Genomic DNA, 19,652 nt, shown 5'->3' with positions numbered 1-19,652 from the left:
AGATAATCAAGACTCTGAATTGCTTAACCAGATTAAACTGAAATTGAAGAAAATTTCATTTTAATTAAAATAGAGTTGTGGCAAAGCAATAGCTAATGTTTTTTCATATAGTAAATTTTTGCTTGTTTCACAGCATTAAATACCTTTTCCATGTAATTATTGTATTGCTCTGTGCAAAAGCCACAAATGAAGTAAAAGCACAGTAGAAAATATCAACTCTACTTACAGCCTAAAGTAATATTTTTGCCCTCTGCTCTATTACTTTGATATTAGACTTGTTTACTGCGGTTGAACTGGAAGCAGTGAAATTGGTAGCCCGATATTTTGTAAAGGGGTACTTGAATTTTTCTTTATAATGAGCAGTGATGGACAACTCAACTGCAAAGGCACTTCTGCCTCCCTGGCTGAAGTGCCCTTATGTACCAGGTTTGAGAATGAAGTGTTGACTGCATGGAAAAACCATATTTGATCTTTGAGTGGCTTTAATTATTTGTTTCTGAGCATACTTGAGGGCAAATTTCAACTTTCTTACAGCACTATTGACAGGAAATAGTTTATTATAAAGCTGCAAATGGTAGTTTGCAGTCTTGCATGAAATACAGTACCTGTGACAATAAAGAATGGTGCTACATGGTGTAGAGGCAATCACAACATGAATCATCTGTCACTTCAGCAAAACAGTGCCAATTGAATTTACAAATGTGGCATCTATTTATTTCTACCAGTACTGAGGAGACAAAATGGAAGTGATGATTACTTGTGACACGTTCCTTTTATGAAAATAACTTCTTTAACTCGTGTTGTTGCAGCAGACCATGTGTTCTTTTTATTTGTGTTTCTTTCAGTGAACCCTATTTCTGGATATTTCTTGGGGCTTTTACCTATCGATATGATGGAGTTGTGAGCATCTACTACCTACAGTAGAGCTGTGGTGGTGGCTCAGCAGCTTCTTTGAGTAACTTCAGGCAAAAAAAACCCATGGAACTGGATTGTGGCAGTAAATAGAATCAGAACATAAACATGGAGGGCTAGATTACCAAACATCTTTTGACACAAGTGCTGAATGAACTTTCCAGTAATGATCAAGTGATGTAAGAGGGTGATGCTGTGCCTTTCTCATTGCAAAGTCTTGGAGAGGTTTGTGTTGATACAGCAGCACATCAGAACTCTGCTGACAGGTAAGGCTGGTGAGCCCAGGCTGTGCTCTCAGAAACATCACTGGCAGCTGAGGGTTCATGGGGCTGGGGTGTGTGGATTTGGTCCTTCAAGTTCTATGGTTTTCCATGTTCATTTCTCATTGTTATAGCACTATGCTTCCTTCTTTGCCTTTCCAAGTTTTTTATTCTTTTGCAGCATTTTGTCGTTCTCAGGTCATTCTCTGTTTAAAAACCTGAGATCCCAAACACCACCAAGGTTCCTCCTGCATTATTTTATAAATGAATATAAGCTAACAAAAAATATTTATTTTCCCCCCTGAAAAAACCTTAGCCACACTTTTAAAAATTAGTTTTAAGTAACAGTTCAACTTAAAATATAATTATTTTCTGCTGAATTTTAGTAGCTATAATTTGCAATAATCTCCACTCTTTTTGTGGAAAATATTGTTATTATTTAATTTGGAAAATAATTTTAAGTAGCATTTTTTAAAAATGTGTTGTGTGATGGATTGGCAAGAATATATGGTAAGGATTGGTAAGAATGTGTGTTTATCACTCAGTCATAATTTAAAACATGGCCTGAAATGCAATATTCTGAAATGCTGCTGCTGCTCGACCTTTCTTCAACAAGGAATTGTTTTTTTCAAGTCTTGCCTTATTTTCTGGTTTTTTTCAAATTTTCTTTGCCTCTGATCTTCCTGACTCAAATTGCCCTTGAATTTCAGGGAGTTTTAACCTAAATGTTAACCAGCTCCTCAACTCTGTTATTTAAACAAAATGGTTAATTTTTCATGCTCATCTCAGGTTACACAAGCTCGTTTGAGGATGCAAAGCTCCTTACAAGAGATGGTTCAGAAATCATTTAGGGCCAAGGACTCCATTTGGAGTTTGGAATGAATATTCAGAGAAAATGTGCTGTTGTGCACAAAATAAAATCCACTTCTCCTGGGTGTTAGTAATCGCCTTCTGAAGTTGAATCCAGCACTAGCACGAGTCAGCATGAACATAATAAAACATTGCAAATACATGAGCAAGTTATTAAGTAAATTAAATACCAGCATTTATATCTCTGAGGAGCGCTGCAAATAGATTATGGTTTGTTTGTCTCTGTTCTGTAATCCAAGAAATAAACCAATATGTATTACAAGGATTTCCACAGATTCAGAATTTTAGGAATTTCTGAACATAGCTCTTTCTCTTCTCTATACTATCAACAGGATTAATAGGGGTCTTGAGAGCACCTGTATCTTCATTTCAGAAAACTGTCATTTGAGATTGATTTACCAGCATATTTCTTTTTCTTCAGTAATTTTAATGAAATTATTACTGGTACATGAACCCATTTATCTACTTTATCTGATCTTGAGTGTGAAAGATTAATAAAGATGAACTGAGGACTTGGAACATTTCCATTGCAGTCTGGCTTTCTAAAACCACTGATTCTTCTGTGTATTTCTTTGCACTGCATGAAAGCCCCCTAGAACAAGATAAAAGCAGATAGATTTTTTTTTTAACTTCTTGTATGCCTTTGATACACATATTCAGAATTTAATGTGAAAATTAGCATCACTGCAGTTCCAATTGCTTGCTCCACCAAAACAAAGCTAAATGATATTAACATATTTTGCATTGCTAGACGTGCATTAGTAGATTTATCTTCTTTTACAAATTTTTTAACACTAATATCATGCAAGTAAAATTAACACTGCAGCTTCTTTAAACTGCTAAAGCAGCAGATGCATATTAATTATTTATCATTTTCAGCCAGAATATTAGAGGCTTTCTTTTTTTAAATGGTTTTCTTGAAGTATGTTACAACTTAAAAAAAACAGAAAAACCTACAGAAAAATAATGCAAAGATTTTTCAATTATTTTTTAAAATCTTTAAGAAGGTTTTGAATTTACATGCATATCTAAGTGTCATTCTATGTCTGGCAATGGCTTTAGGTCCTAGAGGACACGGGAATCTCCTGGAATTGTGGCATGGGAATAGAAGGCTTTGGGTTGAATTGGAGGAATTCCTGCTGTGCCTTCCATATCCTCATCCCAGCTAATCTCTTACTCTGCTCATTTAATTAAGAGCACTGATTTTTAAATTGTGCTGATCTGGTTCATAATGTGGCTCCTGAAACAACTGTGCTGGCACAATTAAACTGTGGTGAAGCCAAAATGTGGCTTTCAGTGGTTTCAAACAAATCTGGAAGAATGTATCAGAGATGCTTATTACTTTAAGAAAAGCCTTGTGTACCACAGATAACATATGCAATTTTATTTCATGGCATCCTCCAAATATGTACAGACAGCATGTGATTGTGAGTCATTGCAATGTTCACTACATGCTGTAAACAAAATAATTGTCATCCTAAACCTGTCACTTTCGGTGTTTTCTTACAGATTTTCTATCTCCATTCCATTCCTTGCAGAGTGCTATAGGGCTTTTATTATTTTTAATAACAATAAATCTCATTATTGTGAATAAGCAGGAATGTGTGCTTGTTCATAATCAGAACAAGGATGGTATATGTTACCTGATGTGTGTTTGTACAATGCCAGACCCTTATTTTACTATCTTTAGTCTCCATCCTCACTGGAGGAAAGGAAATCTGTATCAGTGTCTCATTTCCACTTTGTTTGTTCCATCTGTGGTGGCCACCACCAAGGTTTAGTTCATGAGGGAACAAGCTCCAAGACCAACCTGTCAATGTGGCAGAAGTTCCTTATTTCTTGTAGAGGTTAACAGAAAACATAATTGATGCAGGAGCTGCTGTGTGCCCTCCTTGCTGCTGTGACTCCATTGCTCCTGCTTGGCTGCCTGGATCAGGAGCAGAGAACTTTTTTAATTTTTTTTTTTTTCCCCCAGTGGAACTGATAGCAAATTCCATAATGTTCTTGCCACTTGAATTGAAAATGTTCTGTAATATATCAGTTTTAAAATCCACGTCTGCCAAGCTGAGTTCATCGCTTTGATTTGTGTTCCCTCCTGCACAGACACGCATACACACGAGCTTCCCTCCAGATTTCAGTTCAAGAACATCCTATATATAATAGTCTGGGAAATATATTTCCTGGGAGCAACAAACAGGTACATTTCACACGTAGGCTTGCAGGTGTAGGATTCCTGAAGTGGTTTTCCCTAAGACAAAGATTAAAAAAAAAGCAAGTCCAAATATGTGTCTGGTACTTAACAATTTGGATTGTGCAGTTATTCTGAACATCAGAGCAATTGCTTCAAGTAGCTCTGCTGAACTCCATTGGATTAATACCTCTGCATATTTTCAGAAGGTAAAATATATCAAATTATTATCCAGATTAGGATTTGGATAAGATGGTTGCAGCAGTTTGTGGCCAGCTTTTAACATAGCTGATGGTTCTGAGTGTTTCCAATCTTTTCAGCTTTGATTATTTCCACATACCCCCCTTACAGTGGGTTGTACCTATGATCTTGAATTTAATGATGGTAGAAGGTGCTAAGTAGATGTTCTGCTATCAAGAATACCTCAAATAGAATCCAGAATTAAATACTAAAGTATTTAATATCCTGGGGGTTTGAATTCACTATGGATGGCAAACAGTAAGTTGGCCAGAAACCTAAATTTATGATTCTTGGATTTTTTAAAATAAGCCTATTTTTAACGCATCAAGAGATACTTATTTTTTGTCTTATAACCCATAAGACTTCTGTCAACCCTTTTAAATATCCACCAGCACTGTTAAAATGTTGGGCAGTGTTGTTTGGGTTTTTTTGTCCCATGGCCAAACCTGCTGTCTGTTGGTGGAGAGTTTTTTTTCAGTTCAGTAGTGAGACAGGCATTTGCTAAAACAGGAGAACCTGGGAATTGTCCTTTCTCCCCTGTTATATTCCTTTGTTTGTAGAACATAAAAATATGTTTTAGCTATTTGTAATATGTGGAAGAAATGCTCTTTCCTTTTTACAACTTAGTGGTTACACAATTGGAGGATACTTAAAAAGGAGAAATTTTACTTCTTGTCAATTGGTGTGGAAATGTTATGTAATGCTGCTCTATTTTGGCCACTTCTATGTCATTTTAATTATCAGCCACTAAAACAAGCTAAATGAAAAGGGAGATTCGAAATGGTGAGACTATTGTGAAAAGTTGTTTGGTTTTCTTTTTATTCTTCTATTAAATATTCTCAGAAAGGAGCAGGGAAATTAAATTAATGAGATGGTTTTGCATCGGTGTGTCAAAGCAGTTTTGCTTTCACACAATACATGCGTTGCTTTTTATTCTTTGTATCTTAAAAAGAAACAAGAGTGACAGTATTTTTAAAGTACATTAAGTAGGCATTAAAACAAGAGTGATTTGCAGTGAGAGAGGGGAGTGATGTTTTTTTTTGTCTTTCATGGTGGTTAAGCACATTTCCTTGTGAGGGAGGGAAAAAAATGACAGCAAGTTCTGGAGGGTTTGGGGGTTTTCCGTATTAACTGTGGAATATTTAGGTTTATTTTTAAGGACAGCAGAAATCTGTTTAAAGAGACAGTATTGAGTTATACATACACAGATTTGCATCCACTCCATTCACAAAATGTTATGTAAACAGAATACAGTGAATATACTCTGTAAAGCAAATCAGCATTTCTGTGGGGTTCTGGCTTTCTCTGTGTATCAGTGGATGTATTATTATTATTATTATTATTATTATTGGAATTTATCATAGGTGGTGTGGTATCTTCAGTTTTCTTTTAAACTTTTTGTTAATGCGTAACATTATGAAAATGGGATTTTTTTGAAAAGGTGTTTTTAAAGAATCCTTTTTAACTATCAGCAATAAGATAAAACTGAAAAATGTTTTCTAGACACTTTCTGAGAACTCTCAGTGACTTGTTTCTCTTCTAGGTGATGCTCACTGCCTTTCAGTTCTGTATTTTCTGTAAATGTGCATAAACCTTTCACAGGCACATCCATCTTCCTCACCCCTATCTCCAATCACTGCATAGTTCTAAGCATCCCTTGTCCACTTGTGGCCATGCATCCTGAAATGCAAGCTGCCACACAATGCTGTTGTGATTCATCATCTCATGCTCCATTGCCTGTAAAGCTGCTCTGAAAGGTTTCCTTGTGGCTGTTGTTAAAATCCCTGGTTGCAGAATTTCAAAGTTCTTTTTTTTTTCTTTTTTTTTACAAAAGAGAAGCAAATGTTTTTCTCTTCCTCTGTGTTTCTACCAGTGGCTAGTGAAGCAAAGCACTTCAAAACTGGCATATGTTCCACATTTCAATTCTAGTGGATAATTCATAGAGAACTGAATAAAGACATAGCAGGAAACTGCTTGTTACCAATTCTACTCTGTAGGCACCTGCTCCAGGTTCTGCTCCTCCTGGGTATCTTTTTGCTGTGCCAGTTAGTTTTGGTTTTTTTTGCTTTTCCTTGCTGACATTTGAAAGTCTGAAATTATGGTCTTCTCCTTGCCATTAACAAAATCCATTCTTTCTTCCATTTTAAACACCTTGGAGTGCTCAGCACCATTTTTGTTAGAAGAAAAGGTCTCTGTTTGACTGAATATGCAGAAAAACCTTTATGTGACTTCGGTGAGCAGCTGGGAAGTGCTTTCTCAGAATTTCCTGTTCATAACTGCTTGCAGAACAGCACCAGTTTTTCTGGGTCGATATTCTGACTGTATCCACTTTCAGCAAGAAATAACAGCTAGAATGAGTTTCTTTGTTAAAAGAGAAAATTTAGAAAGGCAAAAAAAATGTGTCAGTGACTTTGTGAGGTATAGCAGGTGGATGCATTTTCTAGCAGAGGTTAAGTGGGATGTGTAGGCTTAATTGAAGGCTGTTTTTTTGAGTTAGAAGAGTCTGTCTTAATGGACATGGGGACAGTACTGTAAGCTGCTGTAGCTGAAGATGTAATCAAGCAGCTGCTGCATAGCAAAATTACAGTGATTAGCAGTCATGGTGTGAGTTCAGTACCCAGAGCCTTCCTGTTGTAGGTGCTGCACAGCTCCTTTCAGCTTCAGCCTCTGGTTAGATAAAAGCCAGACAGATAAGCTGATTTTTCAGAGAAATAGAAGCAGGTCATTGTGACTGGCTGCAGGACAAGCAGTGAGAGCTCACAGCTGCTAACGCTACCAGCCAAGGTGGGGGAAAGCTGCGAACAGGTTCAAAGCACAAATAACATAAATGTCTGTGACATGTCAGTTTATACATCTTTGGGTTTGTCATGCCTAATAGGAGATCAAGTGCTGACAAAGGAAAGTGCAGATATGCTCTGGGAATGAATAAATGTAAGAATGCCTCCTGCACAGGAATGCATTGCACTGACTCTTCACTTCAGGCAATTGAGTGACAGAACCGTCTCATTTGACCAAACGCACGCTATTCTGTCTTTTATGCTCTAATTTATTCCCATCATGTGCTGTGAAGTCCTGCTTGGAGTGTCTGTTTTCAGCATAAAACTGTTTTTCAAATTTCTATTAAGCTTAAGGTGAAAAATTAATGAGCCATTCACTTCAGATATTTCAAAACTAATACTGCTGTATTATTAATGCAGCAGAAAGTCAAAGACGTGGCTACGTACAATTATGGCTCAGTGTTCAGTTAGACTACTTTTTTTCTCTGTATTTTTGGGGGAATTTCATTAAAACAGTGTATCAGGTCATAGAAGGAATTATTTTGATGAGTTCTGTCAGTAAGCTTTTTAGACAGATTTAGTTGTTAACTTTTTGTTTTATATGATCCTGGCAGAAGGTGCTTTGAATAAACACATAATGATTAAATACAATGTTCTGTCCAATCTTCCTTTGAAGCTGGAATTTAAACAAAAATGAACAGAAAGTTGATTCACATAATGCAAAACTTCTTAGAAAAATGCAAGTAAAAGATTATTTCCATGATACTGAGGAAGCTGTGGGTGAAGCAGTATTTTTGGGCTAGAGAAGTATGACATTGTGACTAACTCTCTGATTTTTCAGTCTTCAAAAAAGTCACTGAAATGATGATAAAATTGTACTTTTACTCAGAACTGAGCAGGGTATGGTGCACAAGTATTACTGTTAAATTCAGAAATCCCAGAGCATGTTGTCAGTACCAGTGAATTAAGTGATGGAGCGCTGTGAAATGCAGGAGTTTGTCCCAGTCTGAGCAGGGTGGAAACTGGTGTTCAAGGTTTATTGCTTGCATTGAAAAAGAAAACATAAAACACAGTCACTGCAGAAGTAGAAGTTCTGGCCTTGCTTTCTGTGCAAAAGCTTTCTAAAGATTGCCTCTTTTTGAGTTCCTAAATTAACTTAATAATTGATTATTATATTTTCCTTCTCACTTTGCAGTAAGTTCTCTAGGGACTTTCTGAAATTAATAGTGGTTCTAGGCGTGGCACAGTTACATTGTTAGACTTGCAGAGAAGAAGGAATTCTGCTTCTTGGAAGAGTTTCATGATATAAAACTAAATTTCATTGCAAGCAAAATATCAAATTTAAATTATCCTTGAAGCATTTGTTGTTCCCACAGATCCTGAAAGCGCTCTGTGCTCTGAAGGGTTTGGCATCCAGCAGAGAAAGTGCCAGCAAGAATCCCCAAGTTCTTTCAGTATGTTTGTTTCTTTATGAAGTTACTCTGCACTGTTTCACTGTCAGTGACCAAGCCCAAGAATATTTAAAACCTGAATGATTAGGCTTTAACTGGCAGCCCTGAAAATCTCCAGATTTTCAAATGTGCACTGGAGAGATTGGTCTTGAATGGTTCACTTTTACAATCTGGTCACGATGCACATTGCTTTCCTCAGCCTCCTTAACAAGTGGCCATTAATAAATGCCTGGCAGAGAGAAAGGAACTCTATTTTTTTTTTTTCAAAGCATTTTTTAATATTAATTCAAATAGTGTTGGTTTTTTTTTTTTTCTCTGTTAACAGTTCATCAAGTTTAGTTGCTAGAGATTTTTATAGAAATTAGGTTTGGAAAAGATGTCAGGAGGTCATCTGATGTAGCACCTTCCCTCAAGGCATCAGCCATATCTGCATCATTCCTGACAAATGTTTGCTTACACTTTTCTCTAAAAAGATTTCAGTTTAAGAGATTTTTATCACCTGCCTAGAGAAGTCTTTATGAATTCCTCCTATTAGAAAGCTTTTCTTCCAGATAAAACTGCCCAGATAACTTAAATCTGCCTTTCCGTAGATTCTTTTTTTTCCTTTTTCTGCCATGCCTCAAACTCCATCTTCTGTTGTGAGAGGATTCATTCTTAAATATAGAGGGGTTTCTCCTGTAAGTTGTTCTTGAAAGTGTGTCTTTGACAGGTTATTCAGGTCTGAGGCTCAAGTTGTGAGTAGCTGGTGAAATGAGAGATGTTTCTCATCTGAAACGTTTTGAGCTTCATTGCCCCTGTAATACAGTCTGCAGATTGACAAACACTGGACAGAAAATAATGTCTCAATTGCACATTTCTGATGGACTTTTTAAGATTGTTTTTGATTGCAGAAACAGACTCTCAAAGCTTGACCAAACTGATTTTGCCGTCAGTTTACTGAAGTGACAGCTTTAAGTGATTTTGAACCCAGACCAACTTTGATGAGACAAAGCTTTTTTAAAAAATTATATTTTGAACCACCTTTACCTTTCCACCTAAAAAATTGTCTGATTCATTCAAACTCAACACTGATCACTTTGCCACTAAGCATTAGGGGTGAACAACACCTTTTGCTTTTCCACAATGAAATAATACAGCTTTGGTCAATTTTCACATAAGGATTGAAGGTATACTATAAAAAGCTTCAGGAGTGTGTAGATTTAAAAAAATAAATAAATAAAATTGAAGATGTGCCTAGATTTTTTTATTATTTATACTGTGGTTCAGCAACAACCATCCTGGTAGTAGTTTTATAGAAATTTATTTGAAACGTGCTGCTGATTGCTGATAGCTTCCTCCCTTTGTGCCTGCAGGAATTTAAAGGATGCTTTTGGGTAGTAAAGAACTCGATGTTGACAGGAAATACGGTATTTGTTTCACAGAGGTCTCAGGGACAGGCCTTGTATTCTGAATCTCTGATTGAAGGTTTGGACATGATTGAGCAGGGGCAGGAGCACTGTGAGGCTTTGAGGGAGTTGCAGGTTGTGTTAGAGGTGTGTCCTGCCCCAGGCTATCAACCTCCCCTCCTTTTCTGTGGTGGGTTTTTCATCTGCCAGAAGTGTTCCTGCTTTCCATGATCCCTGCATCAGGCCAGCTGCGATAGCTGAGAAAAAAAAGGTGTTTATTCCTGAAGTGTTTCAGAGCATTTCTGTGTGCAAAGTTCAGTTTTCCCCCACCCCCAGTTCTGTCAGCTGGTCTCCCAAAACATCTCATTATTTCATCAGAAATCTTTCCATGATCACATGTTAGACAGGCATGTGTATGGTAACTCACATTTTTTCAGGGAAAGGGATATTTTAATATTTGCATGAAACTACTGATACTGAGAGGTTTGCACTATGTCTGCTTAAGATGATTCAGCTGTAAATGAAGAATTCTGATGCTTTCTGATCCAAACCTTTTTCCACTCAATGTGTCTGTTTAGTACCTTCCAACTCCAGACCTCCTTCAGCTGTTCAGGCTTTATTTGAATTTGAAAGTTATTGCTGATCAGTTCTTCTATTTATCAATGATTCCTTTATCTACACATCAATTTAATTTGATGTGTTTAATTCACAGTTTAATATCTGGTCAGACTCTTTTAACAGTTTCTTTCTTGTTTCTTTCTATTGCCCAGCTACCATAATATGTACATGTAATTTTGTAGTACACGTTCTTGAAGGAGCTTTTTCTTTTTGGGGTTTTTTTTTTCAGTATTATAAGCACAAAACAACAGCTGCTTATCTAAATCAGTTGTTTTAAGCTGTGTGGTAGAGATTTGTGTTTCTGTGTTTGGTTTATGAAGGAGAGAAATCTAATTTTCATTTACTAAATTGCTCTTCCCTTTCCTGTTATTTAAGATGGAAGCTACAGGCAAAATCGACTGAACCTCACAACACTGCTGGTACAACCAATTTCTGCGGTGCTTGCCAGAAAACTTGTTTCCCTGCCTGGGGAGGACACAGCCCAAAAAGACAGGTGTACACCCCTCCAGCTGCCAGCTGCAGGTAATGCTTTTCAAACACACTTCACCTGTGCAATGTTCCTCACAGACTCCAAATCCACTTTCTACAACTTTAGAACTAAGAGGTTTAGCTGATTCTGGGTATGTTTTGCTTAGATGCTTTCTAGAAGAAGCTATCGACACTTTAAAAATTATAAAATCCTAAAATCTGATAGATGGAAGTTGTGGTTTAAAAAAAAAATAGAAACTAGTAGAAGGCATTGATTCTTAGAAGGCACTAATTCTTAATATTGACTTAGAACCTCTTCTGTGTAGGTACCATCACTTGAGGGAGAGTTTGTTAGTGCTGCAATGTGGTTTGTTAGGCTTTGCTGTACTCCTAATAATGGAATTTTAACATTAAGGCATCAGGAACTATATTATTCTGTGAGGTTTTTATCTGTTTCTGGAATAATAACATTTAAATTCTAAATGTGTCTCTATGTTCCTTAATTTGTATATTCTATAGAATAAACAGCGTACCTGAACCTTCAGGCAGCTTTTTCTCCGAGTTTCACCAGGAAAACGGGCATCATGATAAGGAGAAAATACCTTGAGTGGAGCCAGATTAGTGCGTTCATAGTATCTCCCTAGAAATAATGCCATTAGCAAAGTCACACAGGTTATTGCTTGAAAAAACTTATTGCTGAAATAGGAAGGGGAAAAAAGTAAGACTAAAGTCTTCCAGCAAGTGTTTCACCGAAGGAACATCTAACAGAGAACATTCTAGATGAGGTACACGTTTAAACAGTAATTCTTCAATAAACAGTCTTCAGTTTGGTTTTGTACCTGTCCATCTTTCACCAGCAAAAAAATGGTGTATTTTATTATAATGCCCATTTGAATGAATTGATTTGAAACCGTGGTCTTGGAAAGGAGGAGGCAAATTAATTTAGCCACTGTATCCTGTGCTGCACACAGTGATGATAACAGTAAAAACAAATGTTAAGGGCAGTCAGTGCACTATCATGTGCTGTATCCCTTGTTTATTGCTTTTGGAAAGGTTATTGTGGAATACGAGTACGATACAACAAGTCATAAAAAAGGTTGATTAATTTTATGACTTGTGTTAGCATTTGTAGTTATACATACTAAAAAGGAAGGCTGATGACCTCATGCTTCATGGCTTAAGCTGTTGTGGTCAGGCAGGACAGTTGTTCTCCATGCATGGCTGACTAGATACTTTAATAGTCAACTTTTAATTTTAAAAATGACTGTCCCCACAACCAGTAGGAAAAAAGGAAAAGGCCATTTTGGAAGGAACAAGTGCTTAACCATTCCAGGTAGGATGCATGGAGCTTGTTAGTATTGAAGGAATTTTCAACAGCTGAAGTGCCTGGAGCAAAGCCTGAATTTGGGCTGGAAAATGACACTCATTTTAGGAAGATAAAAGGCTGCACAGTGTCTGCTTCTCAAAAAGCTTTGTCTGGAGGCTGCAGGACAGAATCACCCTGAAGGGCAGCTTATTCTCCTTTTTCTATGACAGGTGTGGCATGTCTGTTTTATTTTCCTGAGAAGACAGGAATTCTGTGAGAGGAGAATTTCTGGAAAGAAAGAATATTCCAAGCCAGCAGTCTAGTGAGAGCCAGTCCATGTCTGGTTCACTCTGGGTGAACACAACAGCTTTGTCTGTTTTCATGTAAAGCTTCTGAACCACAGTAATCCATGGGGGAATTTTTTAAAAGTCTTAATTTATTGAGAAAATAGGGACTATAAGAATCCTTGTATAATTCTGTAATGTGTTATGATATATTTTTCGTTGTAGTAATGGTGCAGCTGTCGATGTTCTGGAGCACAGAGTGTGCTGTTGCTCAGTGTCATGCCTTAATGGAAGAGATAAAAGACTGGTCTTCTGATAAGAAATGGTGTATAGCTATTTAATACTGGTAATAGCTAAAGAGATAATGCTGAGGACAGCAATGCATTTTGAGAAGAGAGAAGGTTGAATTTGCAGTCTTCCTGTTGATTTGAAGAAGCTTAAGAGAGAGATTTCACTTCTGACGTAGGACTCATCACTTATCTGTCAAAAGAGGTGAATGAGCAATTCAGATGATTGGTTGGCTTAAAATTTGTTAGGATAAAATGATCATCATTCTCTCATCATTATGTTTCAAAAAGCTGAACAGCAGACTCATCAGTAATGATTAAACATTTATATATAGTTTTCTCACATTGCTGCTTTTTTTCCCTTAGCCTTGCAGTTTTCAAGAGACAAAATGTGACAGAGGGAGTGGGAGGATGGAGGCAAACATCCCACATAGTTTGAGAGCTCAGGACCTACAAAGCAAATAGTGGGAACTGAAGTCAGCTGTTAATTTTGTGTTAGATGAAGTCAGTAATTAGATTTGCTTTTTGTTTGGTACGGTACATTATTGTTAATCCTCATTAATCTGAAATTCTGTGCTCCCATGAACTTTTTCCCAAAGATAGGCAATTAGAAGGAATTTCAGAGTGAAGTTCTATAGAGAAACTGTAAACTTTTGAAGCTTCCCCTTTTTTTTACAATCTTACTCAGATATTTGCTAGAACATTGTGAAGGTTATTGTAAAGCTAAAACACTCCTATAAACATAAATGAAGAAAGTCTTGCTGTGTACAGTGAACTGCCTTTGTTGTTTCCAACTATTTGGGAGATTACAGTAATGTACAAATTACCCTTTTTCAATTAAACTCTTGAGTATTTAATGTAAATGTATCTAATGGTAATTATTTTACAAAGTGTTTTTTGACACTAATGACCATATACTTTGGTTTGAATGGTAATCCTGGAAGCCTGGTATTTAAACACATTAGTGTTATGTGTGTAATTTTTCCCTTTGGTTTTAAGTGTCAGTTTTCATTCTCAACCTGATTAATGTCTGAGAAGTGAGAAGATGAGAAAGATCCAGGATTTCAGTAGTGATCAGTCTCCAGGTGTCTGGGGCATCATCCTGTTCTGTGGCCCATCCTATTCCTCCATTCTCCTCCACATTTCTGTTGCTGGTCACTCTTGGGGATGAGGATGAGCAGCTGGTGTGACCCAGCAGGGCTGAGCAGCACAGCTCAATTGGCAAGAAGTGTCATGCAAGTGATCTCACTTAAACATCCCATTTCTTACCTCCTCCTAATGCCTTTTCCTGTGCAATAGGTGTAATTTTTTTATACTTTAACTTCAAAAAGTATAAAGCCAAAGCATGAATAGTTTAAGTAACTTGAATGATATCAAACACTGTGTGAATAATAGAGCCAGGTATACAAAGACTCCCAGCATTCTGTTGCAGACAGTAAAATTACTCAGATCAAAATGCTTTTCTAGGTAGAATCTTTTGATCTTTTGTAACCTTTTTTTAGTCTACAAATTACAGTCACTGATCAATAGTGAGTCATCACAATGACTGCAGTGCAGAGCTCCATTGTAGGCTGCAAATAAATCTACCTGCTCTGACAAAATGGGTGAGTGGAACAGATAACCAGAACTGACTGTCACTGGAAAGGGTTGTAGCACAACACAATGAATTTTTATGAGACTTTGAACTTCTATTTTATGTAGTTCCACATGTCAGATGTTCGTTATACTGAGTTTATAGTCAACTCTGATCATGTGAAATTTGAACCATTAATTATATGAAAGGGATAATTGGAAGAGTCTGTTACTTTCCATATTATACCATTCTCATCCAAGATAAATAAAATTCTCTGCCAAGTGCTGCACTAGTGCAAATCAAGCCTGCCTTCTTTTCAGTCAGAGGAAGGGCATGGAGTGAGGAAGGACACATCTCCTCCTGTTAAACTACAGCCTTGTGATAATATTATATGTGTTTCTCCTTCGTAGTTTGCTGCCTGTCAGAGAAAATCAAAACTACCATATTTAATAAACTCTGGCTGGACTATCTCACACTGTGAAACCAATATGCAAACAATACCACCATTTCTGGGTATTTGCACTGTGCTAAAGCATCTAAGGAAGCAAATAGAGAAAGGTGCCAGCAGATTGTGTAGCAGTGCATGTTACTGTACCTACCAAACCTGGAATCACTGTACATAACAGTAGAAATATAACAAAGTTCTGCAGATGTCTCTTACTGGCATTTGAAAGAACAAGCTAAATAGGGATCTCTGATCTAATTCAGACATCCTGTATATGAAAACTTACAGACATTTGTACCAATACTCTCAGATTTTCTTTTCATGAACACTTGAAATTCTATTCGTTTTTTAAACAGAAGTTCATGTGAAGAATTAAGCATGAACAGTGTGAAGCATTTTTTCTATATCTTCCCTCTACTCCCACCTGAAGCCTCGAGAGATTTTCTACCAGAATTGTAAATGATCAAGATATATTTTCAGAATTCTGTTCTGCTGCAATGTTTTCATGTGTGATGCTTTGCTTTTGATTGCTATAAAGCAGGTAAAGAATGAAAGTAGTGTGAGGTTATGAAATTCAACTATGCCATCTGAAGCATTTTCAACTCTCTTTGATGTTGACTGTGACACATTTATTCTGTATCACATTAGGCCTTCCTAGTTTAGGGCCTCCTTAAAGGACTTTATTCTAGGCATTTCTTATTTCAAGAGCTCTTCATCTGAAGAGTTTTATTTCTGGATTCCTCACTGTAGGTCAAGAAAGATGATCAAATACCAAGGAGTTTATTCATTAAGCTCTTCATGCTAAGATTAGGCTTGGAGACTTAAGATCTATGAATATTTGTTCAAAAAAGAAAGTATGTTGATTAATCAAATAGAAATCTATTAGGAAAAAATGTTAGGGATACCAGATTTAGATGGTGTATTGTTTATACACAAAGAAAATGTGAAGGCTTTTCATTACATCTGTCTAGGAGTTCTGACAAATTCCTGTACAAATAGTTTTATAGCTCAGCAATCCTGTACATTGCATAGATTCAGTGTTGATTTTTGCATATGCAATTTTATAGTATCCCACAGTATTTTTCTGAGATTATATACATTCTTAAGTATGTACTATTTTATAATTAGTCACTTTTCTACATATACCATGTTGCATGTAGTGTTTTTGTAAGTCCTGCTGTGATACATAACTGCATAATAAATGCAGTTTATTTATAAACTAACGTATAAGCATGTGATGATTATATTTCTTTACATAAAGTTCTGTGTTTGAACTTCAAAAACTACATAAAATACATAGTAAATAAGGTTTTTCACTCAAATTGACATGGTGATCTGTCAAGTGCAGTTTTATGCTGCTCAATTAGTGTCTTCTAAGACACATGAGCATGGATATTTGATGATGTTTGAAATCTCTAGTTCTGTTGTGATTTCAGACATCCATGTTTATTCAGGTGTTGATTTCAACAGGAACTATCTCAAAAACTGCATTATTGCATTACTGGAGGTTATTTAATGTACTTTGTTTCAGCAGTCTACTGAAATAATTTTGGGGTTTATGATCCAGGAGTTATTCTACTGAAATCCTTGAATTCAGCTAATACTTGATTTTTCCAAACTGCAGTTAAGTGTGCATGTAGAGAAGTTTTTGTCAATAATTAGCAAAAAATCTTGTCAAATGAGTTCAGTTTTCAAACCTGAGTTCCTAAAGATGCTTTTTTAAAATCCAGTACTCAAATGCTAAGAGAACTGTCTGATGATAGGTCAAATGAGAGAAAAAATAAGCATTGATTTCTAAAAATAGCTATGTAAGTGTGAGAGGAGAAGGTAATCATGTGGTATGAGACAATTTAAAAATTGCAGGTCAGGAAAGAAATAAAGAAATAACAGTAAATATGTTTGTGCTCTTCTATTCCAGAAGTAGCTTTTAGCTTACAGAAAGACAGTGTATCCTGAATAATGCTAAGGTAAAGTCTCCTTATAGCTTTCTGGAGAACATAGGAAAATTTAAAACAAAAAGGAAAAAAAAGGAGAAAGTTGTCAAGATCCTTAAAATACAGTGTTAGGACACGAGGTTTGTTGTCAGAACTGTTTAGAGGGGATTAAGTTTTGCTTCTGCTGTATACCAAAGAGCAGTTTCAGCCTTTTCAGCTGATGTTCTAAGCCTATAAGCCCAAGTCACTTCAAGCTGACTTCTGTGTTCCTTGAGTGTTAACTCAAGTATCTGATGTTGGAATGTGGGTATTGCCACAAGTTCATTTTCTGTGTCTTTATTGTCAGTTGGACACTGGATAGCTGATGTTGATTAAGGAAAAACAGTGAAGTCAGTTGTCTTCAAAAGGATTTATCTTCTTTTTGTCTGAGAAGGGGCCTAAAGGAACAAACATCTTAAAGTGGTGTAGGAAAAGGAAAGGAAATCAGTTTTGACTTTAAAATCTCCTTTTATTTTTAAGAAGAGTAAATTGGCTCTAGAATGGTTGTAGGTGAGAAACAGCAGCAAGAAGTAACTTGCATAGTTTAGATTAAATTTAAGCTGCTTAATCAACAGAGATGGCTTGAGCTGTTTTAACTTGTTTTAAGAGACCCTATGGGAATCCTTTGGTCTATTTTTTTATTGAACTATTTTTTTAAATTCTAAAATAATATCTGTGGATTTATTGAACAAACATGGTTCATTTACATGGCATTAATAAATCTTACAGTAATGTACATCAGAAGAGCAAAGTTAATTACATGACAAATCAAAATATTAAAGTGCTGTGATTGATTGTTGCAAAGTCATGTGCCGGGGCTTATTTTTATTTAACTGCCTGGCTTGCATTTTCCTGACTGGTTTGTTCAAGCAAAACCAGAATTGTCGTAGAGAAGCTACATCTATTGATAAGAGAAGAGGTTTGGTCTGAATAAAAAATAGAATAACTATTGCTAATTCATTTTCATAATTCATAAACAAAAACTAATAGAGAAGCTACATCTATTGATAAGAGAAGAGGTTTGGTCTGAATAAAAAATAGAATAACTATTGCTAATTCATTTTCATAATTCATAAACAAAAGCTAGCAGTTGGCTTGCTTTTTTAAATACCAATGAAGACTAATGAAATAAAACATATTGTATTGTATTTTAAGAAAATTTTGAAGTAAATTTACCATATGAACCAGCAGAAGAACAGTAAGGATGTGTTGGTTTTGTTTCACATGTTGCAGTAAACTCCCCGCTCTCATATTCTGTGCCATCTCAGGAAACAAAGCCTGGGAAGAAACTGTTAGAAATAGATCTGTGGGAGGGTGATAACCCGGGACTTAGAGAGCAAAGTGATCTGTGGAATATTTTAATTTTGGTCTGTGGCAGTTGGGGTATGGACATGGAAGGAATTCTGCCCACGAGATGCCTTTGAGCACAATTCTGCCATGGGGTCATGGATGGAGGAGAATCTCCCTGCAGGTGTGGGCTCAGGCTGGTTCTTGTCACACAACTGATTCTTTTGAGGTTCAAGCAGTTCAAGACACCTTCATTTCCCTCAGATAGAAGTTCTGACCTTTCAGATGAGCTGGATGTTACCACAGTCTGTTACCAGGCAAATGAAACATTTGGAAGGTGTCAGCAGCTCCCCATGGCTGGTGGGCTGGCTTCCACTGTCACAAACTGCAGGAACTCAGGTGGTTTCTGTGTCCCACCTTCTTTTAATCTATTTAAACTCAGATATTTGCTCTGCTCTGGCTTTGTTCTGTGCTCCAATCTCCACAGGCATGGCAGTACTGGCAAATTCCTTAGATTTTAGCAGCTTTTGAAATAATTCTGCCTTTGTATTTGCACCTTTTTTTCATCTGATGCCAGCTAAACCAAAACCCCTGGCTTCTGTTGGCAGAACATCTTTTGATGTTCTCAAGAGCATCACCAAAGGCTGAGCTGGCAAAGCTGTGGGGAGGTCTGACTGTTCCCATCTCATTTAACACAGGGGCTTTTCTCCAGAAGAAAATGCAATATAAACCAGGTATAATTTCATGAATGTTATTGATAGATTTACCTAGGCTAAGGATTAAGTGAGAAAAACCTCTAAAGATTAAGGCAAATTTTATTATCACAGAGTTATGTAAATCCTACTCTTTTAATTTATTTTTTTTTCTGTTGTATTCTGGCAGCATTTATTGAGTGAATTCAATGATCTTTTATCTCAAGGAGTAGAGATCTCCTTTGAGATTCCATCTTTGAATCATGCTGATAAATGGGACTAAGAAAATAATGTCCTATTTCATATTTTAATCTGTGGCTCCTACTCAGGTTTGTTTGTTTTTTGGGTTTTTTTTACCTTCTCATTATAATTTTATATTTTTTAATATGTGTGGAATTTATATCTTTGACCTGGATATTTCTTGGCTGGATAAATAGTTTAACATTTCCATTTTTTTTTTTTATCTTTTAACAGGCAAAAAAATAATCAGTCTGAACATTCAATCTGTCACAACTTACAAGACAATTTCTAATGTCATTGGATATCTAAAAGGAGCTGTATTTCCTGGTAAGTATCCCTTTGTCATGTGCATTTATTATTTGTTCCATGTTGGGTGGGAGTCATAGCTGGGATCAG

The 19,652-nt window shown here is 36.4% G+C and overlaps 1 protein-coding gene across 9 annotated transcripts in view; it reads left to right on the top strand.

Annotated features, from left to right (window-relative positions):
- Window positions 1-19,652, top strand: part of NAALADL2 (N-acetylated alpha-linked acidic dipeptidase like 2) — a 427,779-nt gene that overhangs the window by 313,128 nt on the left and 94,999 nt on the right. For all 9 annotated transcript variants that reach the window (XM_088061038.1, XM_088061039.1, XM_088061034.1 and 6 more), the window contains 2 exons: window positions 11,077-11,223; window positions 19,491-19,583. In XM_088061038.1, the coding sequence (XP_087917164.1) occupies window positions 11,077-11,223; window positions 19,491-19,583 (240 nt within the window). The remainder of the gene's footprint in view (window positions 1-11,076; window positions 11,224-19,490; window positions 19,584-19,652) is intronic.

This window comes from Pseudopodoces humilis, chromosome 11 (assembly GCF_049639895.1).
Source record: "Pseudopodoces humilis isolate 2021_Gansu_Grassland_sample_001 chromosome 11, ASM4963989v1, whole genome shotgun sequence".
NCBI classification, from domain to species: domain Eukaryota; kingdom Metazoa; phylum Chordata; class Aves; order Passeriformes; family Paridae; genus Pseudopodoces; species Pseudopodoces humilis.
The sequence above is the reverse complement of the archived record's forward strand: the minus strand, read 5'-3'. Positions and strand labels throughout refer to the sequence as shown.